General features: G+C 52.6%; 1 protein-coding gene across 1 annotated transcript in view; it reads left to right on the top strand.

The window, feature by feature from the left end:
• TTLL8 (tubulin tyrosine ligase like 8) overlaps positions 1-12,877 on the top strand; it is a gene marked incomplete at its 5' end in the record, with an annotated part of 56,821 nt that overhangs the window by 642 nt on the left and 43,302 nt on the right. The window contains 4 exons of the mRNA XM_079139934.1: positions 248-457; positions 7,875-7,966; positions 11,234-11,372; positions 12,021-12,094. Of these exons, the coding sequence (XP_078996060.1) occupies positions 248-457; positions 7,875-7,966; positions 11,234-11,372; positions 12,021-12,094 (515 nt within the window). The remainder of the gene's footprint in view (positions 1-247; positions 458-7,874; positions 7,967-11,233; positions 11,373-12,020; positions 12,095-12,877) is intronic.

Below are 12,877 nucleotides of genomic sequence, written 5' to 3'. Positions count from 1 at the left end.
AGACCTCACCCTCAGACTTGTCACCGACCCCAGACACCTCCATCTGTGCTCCCACCTCCTGACCCATCCGCCCATCTGTGCACCCAGACCTACTCTCTCCCAAACCTGCTCCCCTGCCCCTTGGCCCGTTTCCCCTACTCCAGGCCTCCTCACCCCCCAGACCTGTTCCCTTGACCCGTCCCCCTACCTGGACCTTCCTACCCCAGCCCTGCCAGCTGACCTTGCTCCTGTGCCCCTCTCTCTGCAGGGTCCAAGGGCCTGAAGGAGGAGCCGCTGGAGGCCAGCATGGAGCCAGGCGAGAGGCTGTCCTCTGCCTTGTCGGATGGAGACTGCAGAGAAGCAAATAGTCTGTACCCGCCTTTGCTTCCCAGGGTCGGGCAGCACTCAGACAGGCTGTCCCCGCTGTCCTCAGCCTTAAGTGGGCAGGTGGCCAAGGTCTCTGGTGCTCAGAGCGCAGGTGCCTCACCCAGGGCCCACCAGGGGAGGCACTGGGTAGGGCAGGGTGGGGACTCGCACTCGGGCTTCCCCTCATGTTCCCTGCCTGCCTCCCTGAACTTTCCTTTCACCAGTCAGGGGTCGTGGTGGTCAGCAAATACCTGAAGTCCTAGGGGTAAAATCTGTGCGGCACATGGGTGCCCACTTAGCTTTGTAAGGTGCAGAGTGTTCCGCAACCATCTCAGGGCGATGTCTGGGTTGCTCTGGTGGGTGTGCAGGCCCCCTCTGCGTTTCCCGGAAGCCCTGTTGGAGACTTCCTTCCAGATTTGGCCATTGTCAAGTTGGGCTGTTTTGTTGGGAATTCCGTGTGTTCTGGATACCAGTTCTTGTCAGAGCCTATCATACACATCTGTGGGGCCACTTCGGTCACTAAACCATTCCTTCAGCAACCAGAGCTTCTAGTTTCACTGTGTTTGCTTATCAGTCTTCTATAGTTGGTGCTTTGGTGTCTTGTTTAAGAATCTGTGCCTACTCCATTGTCCAGAGAGCACTACCTTGAGTTTTCTTTTATAAGCTTTATAGTTCCACTTTTCCATTTGGGTACACAATCCACTGGGATTGAGTGTTGCATGAGGAGTGAGGCAGGGGTCACCCCTGCCATTTGTATACAGGGACTCAGCCTCTGCCTGAAAGGTCCCCTGGGGTCAACCAGGTGCAGGTTCCCCATTCTGTTCCAAGGACTCAGCCTCTGCCCAGCAGGTCCCCGGGGGTCGCCGAGTCGCGGATCCCCGTTCTGTCCCATCGATCTTGCTGGCCATTCTCACTCTGTACCATCTTTCTGGTTCTAGTAGCTTTCTTCTTTTCTTTTCCTTTTTAAAATTTTGAGACAGGGTCTTGCTCAGTTGCCCAGGCTGTCCTCAAACTTGGATTCTTTTGCCTTTTCCGTAAGAGTAGCTGGGATTACAAGCATGCACCACCTTGCCTGGCTCCGGTGGCTTTATGAAAGTCTTACTGTCTGGTGGCTTCAGTCCTCTGATGTGTTCTTCAAGATTGCTTAGGTTTTCTTGGACTTCTGTACTGCCATGTGAATTCTAGAATCAAATTGCTAATTTACATACATACAAACCATGCTGAGAATTTAATCATCATTACAGTGAGTCTATAGATCAGTTTTGGGGAGAATCAACATCTTAGCAATATTGACTATTCTAATCCATGAACATCTGACCTTTAATTCTTCCCCACAGCATCTTATAGTTTTCAGTGTGCATACATGCAGGACTTCTGTTGTTAGATTTACTCCTAGATATTTGATGTTTTTAAATGCTTCTGTAGTTTTTAGTTTCATTTTCTAACCATTTTTGTATATGGAAATACAGCTGTTTTAGTGCTTTGACATATGAATTGGTGACCTCACTAAATAACACTTATTAATTCTAATAGATTCATTTAGAGTTTCTACCTACACAGCCCTCCTATACAAATCTTTTCAATATTTATGACTTCTTTTCTTGCATTATTACATTGGCTAGCATTCATTTTGTCCCCAGACTTGAGGGGGAACTATGATGTTCTGTAGGTGGTAAAGTTTCCTTTTATTGCTGGCTTAGCAGGAACTTTTAAATGAACAATTGCCACATGTTATCTCATGCTTTCTTCTCCATCTGCAGAGGTGATAGTATTTTTCTCCCATTGGACTGTTAATGTGGTGTATTGTGTTGACAGCTTTTCAAGTAGTAAACCCATTTTTCATTCCTAGAACAGACCCCATGGGGCTATGTTGCAGTTTTTCCTGTCACTGGATTTGATTTACAAATGCATTAAGTTTTCATGCCTGTTTTTATGAGAGACATTGGCATGCCCTATTCTTTTGTCATAGTGTTCTTGTCAGGTTTTGATATTATATTATGGCCTCATAAAGAGAGTTGAAAAGTTTCCTATTTAGTGAAATGGTTTATATAAAGTTTTTCCCCCAAATATTTTTAAAGATTGAAGTGCAATACCCTCTAGACCTCGAGTTTTCATCTTGGGTAACACTTTTTATTTATTTTGTGGTGCTGGGAATTGAACCCAAAGGTGCTTTATCACCGAGCCACATCCCAGCCCTTTTTGTTTTTTATTTTGAGACAGGGTCTCGCTAAGTTGCTGAGGCTGGCCTTGAACTTGTGATCCTCCTGCCTCAGCCTCCCAAGTCTAGGATTACAGGTGTGGGCCACCATGCCCTGCTGATTTGTTTTTTGTTTCTGAAACATGCATTTAGAGCTGTAGACTTCCCCCTCCTTCCCATTTAACTGCATTGTAATGCTTTGATGTATAGTGCTTTCCTTCTCATTGACTTCAAAGCACTTTTAAATTTCCATTTGAGTTCTCCTTCATGTTTCATTTTTAAAGTGTGCTGCTTGACTTAGGAATGGGTCTCCTCACCTTAGAGTCATCACTTCCTGCTTTGCTTGGCAGTTGATGGAGAATCCAGGCTTTGTCTCATCAGCCCTGTGGAATGTGGTGAAAGCTGGCTGGGAAGTGCTCCCGGGACCCCGGATGTCCTCTGCATGGGGTGAGGTCCAGACAGCTAATCGCCATGTCCAGATTTCCTGTATTCTTTGAACCCTTTGCTTAATCTTTCATCTACTGAAGCAGGTTAAAATATCCCCATACAATTGTAGATCTTCTGTCTTTTACTTGTTTTTATGTATTTTGAAGCTATATTATTAGGTGTAAACACATTTGGAATTTTTGTATCTTCCTGACGAACTGATTTTTTTCTTTCTTTTAAAGTACCTGGCATTAAACCCAGGGACTTGCACATGCTAGGTAAGCACTGAGCTACACCCCCTAACATTTTTACCTTTTATTCTGAGACAGGGTCTCATTCAGTTGCTAGGGCTGGTGGCCTCAAACTTGTAATCCTCCTGTCTCAGCTCCCTGAGTAGATGAGCAGATTGATCTTCTTCTGTTTGTTTGTTTATACCAAGGATTGAACTCAGGGGTGCTTTACCACTGAGCAGCATCCCAGCCTGGTTTTGTTTTTGAGTTTGTGTTTGAGGCAGGGTCTTGCTAAGTTGCTTAGGGCCTCACTAAGTTGCTGAGGCTGGTTTTGAACTTACTGTCTTCCTGCCTTATCCTCCCAAGCCACTGGGATTACAGGTGCCACCGCACCACCCAGCCTGGTTGGTCTTTTCAATGTTATGAAATGTCTCCCTGAATTTTTATTAATGTTCCTGTTAGTATCTAGCCATTTATTGTGCATCTCCAAGAGTGAGTTTACTTGTGTAACCAAATTCTTTTTCCACACTCACTCAAATTAACAATAGCTCCTTCATAAAATCTGATTCGCAGGAGACGTTCTTATTTCCCACTTTCTTCAAAACTTCATTAGCCCTGGTCAGAATCCGCTCGCTGCCTGTCTGATCCCCATTTGGCCCGCACCCTGTGTTTGTGTGATCCAGGCTTTTTGTGCAGAAGGGCGTCTGTTCCATGGGAAGCCCCACTCTGGGTTTTGCCTGCCAGTGGCCTCCTGGGATTTGACCTGCCCCTTTCCCCGCCCTGGGCCAGGAGGAGACGCCAGCAGCTCCAGGGCCTTTGCCAGGACACCTCCAGGGTGCTGTGTGCTTTGTCCTGCCCAGCATCTGGAGTGGGACCAGACCCCATTGCACCACACTCTCTCTGCTGTCCTGGCTTTAATCAAAGAGCAGACAGGGCCACCCAGGCGCAGAGCACAGCCTTGTGTTCTCTGGTGCTGCTCTGGAGGGTGCGGCATCCCTGACAGGTGGGGCCGACCTCCGGGTGCAGGGATGGGATTCTGGAGGATGGCTGGGGGCCCTTGGTCGTATCCACGTGTTGTGAAGAACATAGGCCTGGGCAGGGGAACAGGCGGACTGCGGTGCTGACCCCACAAGACTCCAGGCGGTCATCCTGAACCACCCTCTGGTGGGTGTGATCCCAAGGGGTGTGAGGTGCAGCTGCCCCTATGGCTGGAAGGGGACCGGGGGGCCTCCTGCCAGCCTCTCCCAGGTGGTCAGCATTCTGTGTGTTTCCTCGGGCCACGCCTCCCACATGGGTGGCTGGTCAGCTCACCAAGAAGGGCTCCCTCCCCCAGGCCTCCTTCAGGGCCTTTCCAGGCCGCTGGGCACTCAGCCCCAGGGACTCCGGTGCGACAGTGTGTCTGAGAGGCTCTGGTGCAGTCTGGACTCACGTGCAGTGAGCACGTGGGGGTGGCTGCCTTTGGCTGTGATGCCTGCTGGTCGCAGCTGGCTCATGCAGCACCCTCTGGTCTTCAAGCACCCTGAGGTCACCTGGGCCTCCCACACCCCCACTCCTCCAGCGCCCTGGTCTCTCCTGTAGGGAGAAACCAAGACACTAGGCGCAGGGCAGCCGTGTTTCCTAGGGAGCTGAGGGGTTTGATCCTGAAAGGAAACTCATCCCAGTGACTTTTCTGTATCTACTGGGATTCATTTTTATTAATGATCTCTTAATCCTGAACGGAAATCAGTTAGATGCCAGCTTTTCTGTGTCCACTATTGGTTTTTCCTTACTCTGTTTGTTGGGGAACTGCTCTGTTTACTTTCCCCTGTGGCCGAGATCCACCCCTTATCTGCCTGTGGAGACAGGTCGTTCTGTGTGCGGCCTCACTTTCTTGCCTGTCCTGGCTGCGTCCAGGCCCCATGGACAAGGCGGGACCTTGTCTGCCCCAAAAGGAGCAGCTCGCCAGGGCTCACCCTGAGGCTGGCAGGCCTGGAGCATTCCTGCCAGGACAGTTTTAAGACTAAGATTTAATTTCTGTGTTAGACAGTGTTCTTTGTATCTCCCATTTCTTGAGTCTGTTTGGTAATTTGGATTTTCTGCAGAATGCGTCCATTTTACCCAGATTTCAGGTCCATGCGGCGAAGGCAGAGCATCCTCCTGTGGAGCTTCTTATGCTCTTTCTCTGCCTCCGCCTCCTCTGTGACTCGGTCTCGCCAGTGCATTATTCATTTTATGAGTCCAGACTTTGGGATTGGTTGATCTGCTTTATTATGTTTAAAATAACACATTTCATTGACGGCTGCTCTTTATTATTTTTATTATGGTTTCTTTGGGTTTCGTTGTGTTCTTTCCACCTGCTTGAGATAGACACTTAAACTCATTGTTCAGCTTTTTTATTTTCTGTAAGATGCTCATACAACTAAAAATTCCTTTGTAGACACAGCTTTTGGTGCGTTGCTCAGGATTTGGTCTTTGGTGTCTTCATTCTCAGTTCAAAGGTAGGCAGCCCGCCCCACGCAGCTCTTTGACCCATGGAGTGTGTGTAGGTCACATTTCTGAGGGTCATGTTCACGTCCTCATCCCCGCTGGTCTTTTGGCCCCTGAAAGCTGGCTTGCGACCCAGTGCGGCTGGGGGTGTTTCCAGGCGGTTTCGTGAGACTGCCTGCCCCACCCGGGTCCCTCGTGCCTCCCTGTGAGCCAGCCGTCTTGGCCCGGGGTGTTGTGAATACTTCCCCTGGTCTGGGTGTAGTTTTCCTCCTCGTAACGGAGCAGACGTTTTAATTCGATCAGTGCCGTTCATGGATTCCAGCTCCGAGGTTGATGCTCAGTGGGTGCCTTTCAGAGCACTGCCTGCGCGGGGTCTGACGTTTCCTGCCTGCCCTTCTGCCAGAAGCTTGCGCTCAGCATCCGCTTCTGAGCGCGGCTCAGTGCTCACTTTTTCCACGTGGACGTGTGGTTCTCGCACTGTCCCCCCACCCAACCCTCACTTCCCACTGCTTTGTGCTTTCATGAAGTCGCTTGGTCAGCGGGCATGGAGTGGACAGAGAGCACCAAGAGAGGAGGGCGCGGGCAGGGTTGGGCTGGCACCACCTGGGAGCTCCTTGAATAGCCAGGGACTGTGCACCCAGGGCACTTGGCTGTCAGCATGGTCTGGTGGAACATAAACATTTCAAGGGTCTCCAGACTAGACAAGGTGCCCTGGGCATAGGTGCGATGGAACAGTTGCAAGCCAGGGCTCCACACTAGGGCTTGGGAGAGAGTGGGGCTGCCGTGGGGTTGGGGACATGTGGGAACACTGGTAAGCCCAATGCCTGTGCTGCCTGGAGGGCAGACTCGCAGTGGACCACAGGGTGGTCTGGGTGTGTGTGGACTTAGCTCGGCTGCATCTGTGGATGCCCACCAGATGTGGGGTCCAGGAGGGAAGTGGAGAGGGTGGGACAGCAGAGTGGAGGGCCCTGGGCACTACAGCTTTGGGTGTGTGCTTGTGGGGATCCTGGCAGTCAGGGTCAGAGAGTTACCCATGTGTTAGCTTTTTGTCACTGTGACCAAAATACTCACAAGAAAAACTTAGAGGAGGAAAGATGTACAGTTTCAGAGGTATAGTTCATGGTCAGCTGGCTCCATTGCTCTGGGCTGAGGTGAGGCAGAATATCCATGACAGAATGGTATGGTGGAGGAGGCTGTCAGCTCATGACAGCCTGGAACCAGAGACAGAGAGAGAGAAAGAGAGAGAGAGGAAAAAATGTCTGGGCACAAGACCCAGTCCCCAGGAATGGCCTTAGTGACCCACCAGTACCTCCTCCAGCAGGGTCCCACCTCCTCAGTACATCTCCAGCTGGGTCCCACCTCCTGGTACCTCCTCCAGCTGGGTCCCACCTCCTGGTACCTTCTCCAGCTGGATCCCGCCTCCTCAGTACATCTCCAGCAGAGTCCCACCTCCTCAGTACATCTCCAGCAGGGTCCCACTTCCTGGTACCTCCTCCAGCTGGGTCCCACCTCCTCAGTACATCTCCAGCTGGGTCCCACCTCCTGGTACCTCCTCCAGCTGGGTCCCAACTCCCGGTACCTCCTCCAGCTGGGTCCCACCTCCTCAGTACATCTCCAGCAGGGTCCCACCTCCCAGTAGTCCACTCAGCTGTCAGTAGATGCATCCATCACCCTTGGAGAGGGGGTCAGAGCCCTTGTGCTCCAACTGTTGCCTGAAAGTCTCACCTCTGAGCACTTGAGAATTTGGGGGACATACTAAGCCAGACAATGCCACCAGGAGAGGAGCTGGTGTCGGGGAGGGCATCTGGAGGGCAGAGAGGGTCATTTGAGCATGCTCTGAGCAGGAGGGAGGATGGCCACTGGCCCGGGTGGGGCTGAGGTGCCACTCATCCTCTGGCCACACATTTGAAAGATCCAGAGGATGGAGATTCCCCAAGCCAGGGGACCAGGGGCAGGCGGGGAGGGGACAGAGGTGAGGAGGCAGGAGGTGGCAGCCTGGGGAGGAGGTGATGAGCAGAGGGGCTGAAGAACAGAACGGGGTGAGGCTGCAGGGCTTGGGCACTGGTCTGTAAGGCCGGGTGGACACAGGTGGGGCTAGCCCTGAGAGGTGGGGCAGAGGGACGCCCAGCCGAGTGCCCGTTGTGCTGGGGTGCGTGGTGCAGAGCCTGGGCATCCCCTCCTCTGCCCTGACTCCTGCTTCTCTTTTGCAGATTCAAAGCAAGGAGTTTCCCAGGCCTTGGCCCCTTCCCCCAGATTGGACAGATACAAAATAGCAAGGCAGTTGACAGAAAAGGCCATCAAGGTGAATGCCCTTGGGACAGGTGGGAGGGAATGCTTTTTAAAAACAGGAATTTATTTTGGAATTTGGAGGGTGTCAGGCTGGGGTGGCCCTGCATGTGACCTGTGCCAGTATCACTTTGGTTTAGCTGTGGGGACACTTCCCTGCCCTGCACAGAGGCCACCAGCGCCCTCTGCTGTGCGGGAGTGGCCACGCTCCACCTGCACACTTCCTGACAGGAGCACCAGTGTTGGGCCAGGGACCACCACCACCCGCCGCCCCGCTGATACCGTGACCCTGTGACATTGCGGGGTTTGGGCCACAGAAGAGGAGCTCTGGCCTGGGGTTGAGACACGACTCTGCGGGAGGGCGGGAGCCATCTGCTGGGCTGCAGCACACTCTTGTAGGGCTTGGGATATGGGGAAGGTGGAAGGCGGCCCCGCATTCGACACCCTGTGGATGCGAGGCTCAGTGGACAGGGAAGGGGCTGCTGCCTGAGCACCGGTTCTCCTGCCCAGAGGGCCTGGCCAGTGCAGGAACATGAAAGGCCAGTGGCACCAGCAAAAGCCCAGCCCCCTTCTGAGGCGTCAGGAGCAAAGGTGTCGTAGGCTGGGCTCCTGGGATGCAGCCAAGTTTCAGTCCCTGCGTGTGTCCCCTCCCCCCCAGTCCTGGCCACCGCGACGGGGGCACTCTTGTGCCTTCCGTGGCTGTCCTCTGACCTCTCTGGAATCCCATATAAGAAGACTGACAGCTCATTAATTTTCATATTTTTTCCTGAAATCATTGAACATATACACATTTAGGGCTACAAATGTTCCTCTGAGTACTGCGTTAGCTGTATATTCCAAGACTGTATTTTGTAAAATTTTTGATGATGTTCAGCCCAAAGTATTTCATAGTTCATGTTATTACTTATTCATTGGTCCATGAGTTACCTGAAAGCAGGGTTCTTAATGTTTGCACTGTGGATTTTCTGTGACTGAGCTGTTCTTGTTTTCTAGACTGCTCTGTGGTTGAGAATGTGAGGTGTATAGTGTTGTTCTATTGAGTTATGCCTGGACTTGCTTTATGCCTAACATTTTCTTACTTTGTCTGAGAGTGAGTGTACAGTGGTCTATTCATAGACATTAGGGTAGAGTTGTTATTTGAGTTGTTCAAATCTTCTGTGGTCTTATTGTTTTTTTAAAAAATCTGTGTTCTATCATTTACTGAAAAACATGTTAAAATAGCCTTTTGTAATTGTGGGTTTGTCTACTTTGTTGGTCTGCCCACTTTTGCTTTATGTAATTTCTTGCCCTCATAATAGGTGCGTAGAAATGTATATTTCAAAATATGTGAAATTATTTCTTCACTTTAATAATGTTTACTTATCTCAAAGGCTATGTTGTCTCATGTGTATATCCTTTATTTTTCTAATCTAGCTGTAGTTTATTTTTTTTTAATGATCTCTTGTAAAAACAACAGAGTTGATTTTTAAACAAAAATACATAGTCTGCCCTTTAACTAGAGCATGCAGTGTATTTGTCTGTAATCCTGGCTGCTGTGTATGCAGGCATGTCTACTGTCCTATTTCATTTGCTCAGCATATCCTGTTTGCTCAGTATTATTCTCCTCCCGTGCCTTCTTTTGAACTGATTACTCTGTGTGTGTGTGTGTGTGTGTGTGTGTGTGTGTGTGTGTGTGTTGCTGGAGGTGGAACCCAGAGCTTTGTGCATGCCAGGCAAGTGCTCTGCCACTGAGCCACATCCCCGCCCCAGACTGAGGATATTTTTTATTGCATGTCCCTGTCTTGTATAAGTCTTATACTCTTTTCGTCTTTTTGTGGTTCTCTTAGAAATTGTATTCTGCTTACTTACCAGAATGAATCCATTTCCTAAAGTTATTCGGTACAACTGAGCAGGGGCAGCCAGGCCTTGTGGAGCTGCAGGGCGTGAGCCCTCTCGCCACTGTCCAGTTCCCTGCTGGCAGTCAGCTTCCCGCACACGACCTGCCCACTGCACAGCCTGGGCGTGGTTTACCAAGTGGAAGGCAGCTGGACTACTGGCCACTTGATCATGGGTGGGCACAGGAGCTCAGTTCAGGGCTGCCGGCAACAGCTTCCTCAGCTGTGTGCTCCTGCGTGTGGTGCATAGGTCCCTTTTGGAGACCATGCCGTGATCTTACACTGCATGGCCTGTTCCAGGATCAGCTGCATGGAGTAGCACCTGCTGATCATCCTGTGGTCTCTAGGATGCAGCCTGGAGGTGTCTGCCCAGGGTCTCAAGGCTGACATCAGGCGGGTGGGCTGGGGTCTGTTTCTGAGTTCCCGCAGGCATCAGCAGAAACCCCTCCCTGTGGTGTCCTCATAGCTTGTGGAAGCGTGCACGGCTCTGTGGCTGCTGCAGGGCTGTCCTGAGCCTGGACCCAGTGGGGCCTGACTTCTCCCTAACCCAGAGTCAACCTGCAACGGACCCTGACCACAATTGCAGAATCCTGCCACACTTGCCAAGCGGTGCCAACCGTCCTGGTGCCATCCCATCCCCCCCTGATGCAGGCCTCTGTTGGTCAGGGTAGGTCAGAGGCCTGCCTTCAGCGCAGGAGGCGCTTTGCAGAGTTCAGCTCAGCAGGTCACCTTCAGTGTGACTCAGCCCCTCTTCCTGCCTCAGCCTCGCTGACCCTGTGCCTGGCAGTGACTGAGTCCAGGCTGTATCCTCTGCTTTGGTTTAGGGGTGCCCACAAGACTGTCAATCTGTTTTCTCTTGTTATAACAAAATACCCAAGATTGGGAACTTTATCAAGGAAAGAAGTTATTTGCCTCACGTATTGGAGGGTGGAAACTCCAAGCTCGGGTGGCCCTCTCTGTGCAGCCCCTGGTGAGGATCCCCTTTGGCGTGTGTCACATCACTATAGATGGCATCATGGTGGGACTACACACAGGAGGGAGAACACATGGGGAGAGAGGGAGCCAGAGAGCCAGGGGCCAGGTGGTCTTTATAACAACTCACTGTGGGAGAGCTAACTCACCCCCAGAGACCCAGGGTAGCCCCCAGTGGTCTGGCCACCGCCGCTCGGCCCCGCCTCATGAAGACAGCACCTCTCGGCACCCCACACTGGGGACTACGCCTCGTGCCCTTGAACCCTTTGGGCCCAGCAGGCACACCCTGCCTGCTCCCAAGGTTGCTGTGCTCTCTGAGCAGGACGTGGGGTCTGCCCGCTGCACAGTCTGCCTCGTTCTGCTCTGAAAACTCCCCTGTGGGGAGACAGTCCCCTGGTTCTTCTATGCTTCTGTTCAGACATGCTCTGCCATCTTAGGAAAAGAAGATTTTCTCCATCTACGGACACTACCCGGTGATCCGGGCCGCTCTGCGGAGGAAGGGCTGGGTGGAGAAGAAGTTCCACTTCCTTCCCAAAGCCCTTGCCAACATGGAGGACGAAGTGGGAGGGGTCTCTGGTAGAGTATCAGAAAGGCCTGTGCTTTTGTGGGCGGGGGGTGGGGTGCCCACTCATCAGTAGGGCCAGGCTGCATGTGGTGACACCCACCCACTCCGGCTGGGGTCTCACTCTGCGTCCACCACCTCCCAGTGTGCCCACCCAGGCATCCATCCCCTGGGCAAGCCCATCTGAGTACTGGTCATTTCTTGGCATCACCATGTCCAGGCCCAACCCCAGATGGCCCTCCTCTGGCCCAGCCCCCTGCAGTCCAGTTCTCAGGCACCCACAGTGTGGCTGGTCCCCCCTGGACCCTCTGTCTCTGCCCAGCTCCTGCTGTGCACAGTTTGTCTGCACCAGACAGTCCCCTACTGTGGAACCAAGCTCAAACCTCTCCCCCACCCCAAGCCCCAGAAGGGGCCCTCCCCACTGCCCACATCCTGAGGCTCCACCATGCGGACCTCTGGGCTGCCTCCCCTGCCCCTCACCACTGGGGACATCTGGGCCTCCAGAGCCCTGGGGCCCCAACCCTGGCACTACCCTAGGTAGGTGCCATGCCATGGCAATGGCAGGAGGCTGTACTGTCTGCTGTGGTGACTCTGATGTTGGAGGGGGAGCAGCCAGGTGCCCGGCTGCACCAGACTGTGTCTTATGTGTGTTTTGTTTGCAGACAATAAATGCACTGATGTCAAAGAAAACCAGGAAATGGCCCTGGAGAAGCTGGAGGACATCCACAGTGTGATGGTAAGCCCATGCACTGACCTAGGGACCCTGGGGACCATGCCTCAGCAAGGTCTCTTGAGCTGCTATCTTCTTTGGTGTACTCTGGCTAGTGTCAGAGCAGGGACGACAGACCCAGATCACAGCAGATGGGGACAGGTCTTTTGTGGACCCAGGGTGGGGTGGGCTGGCTATGCTATAGGCCAGACCCTGGGGCATGGCCAGAGAGCCAGATGGGGTCCAGGAATACAGCTGCAGGCAGCAGCTGTACCACCACCTTGCATCCGCCTGGCTCCTCTGGAGAGGACCCTCCGTGGAGAGCAGAAAAGTTAACTGCAATACAGGAGGGGGTATGTGTGGTGCAGATGACCTGAGAAATCATCCAGGTCATTTATAAGTATTTATAAGAACTCACAAATCAACTCTGCAAGGAAAGAAGAGGGGGTAGGTGAGGCCAGACACCCCAGGAATGGCCGGGGAGCACACCATTCTGAGCTCTCAGCCTAACTCCAGCTCCAGGTGGCAGTCAGGTGCTGTCCTGGTGTGCATGAAGGACACCAGAGCCCGAGTCGCCTGCTGCAGTGGAGGTTCTGGAGGCTGGCAGTCCAAGACCCGAGCTGCCTCTGGGGGCCTTCTTGCAGGGCCATCCATGGTGGCAGGGCAGCAAGGGGGGGAGATGCAACTCACAGCCCAGGCTGTTTCATACAGGCACAGGTCCGCATGTGAGGGTGGTCCACTGTGATCAGACACCTCCTGCTCTGGGGCCTGTGTGTCCAGCATAGGCTTTGTCAGGCATGCACCACTTAT

This window comes from Sciurus vulgaris, assembly GCF_902686455.1.
Source record: "Sciurus vulgaris genome assembly, chromosome: 5".
NCBI classification, from domain to species: domain Eukaryota; kingdom Metazoa; phylum Chordata; class Mammalia; order Rodentia; family Sciuridae; genus Sciurus; species Sciurus vulgaris.
The sequence above is the reverse complement of the archived record's forward strand: the minus strand, read 5'-3'. Positions and strand labels throughout refer to the sequence as shown.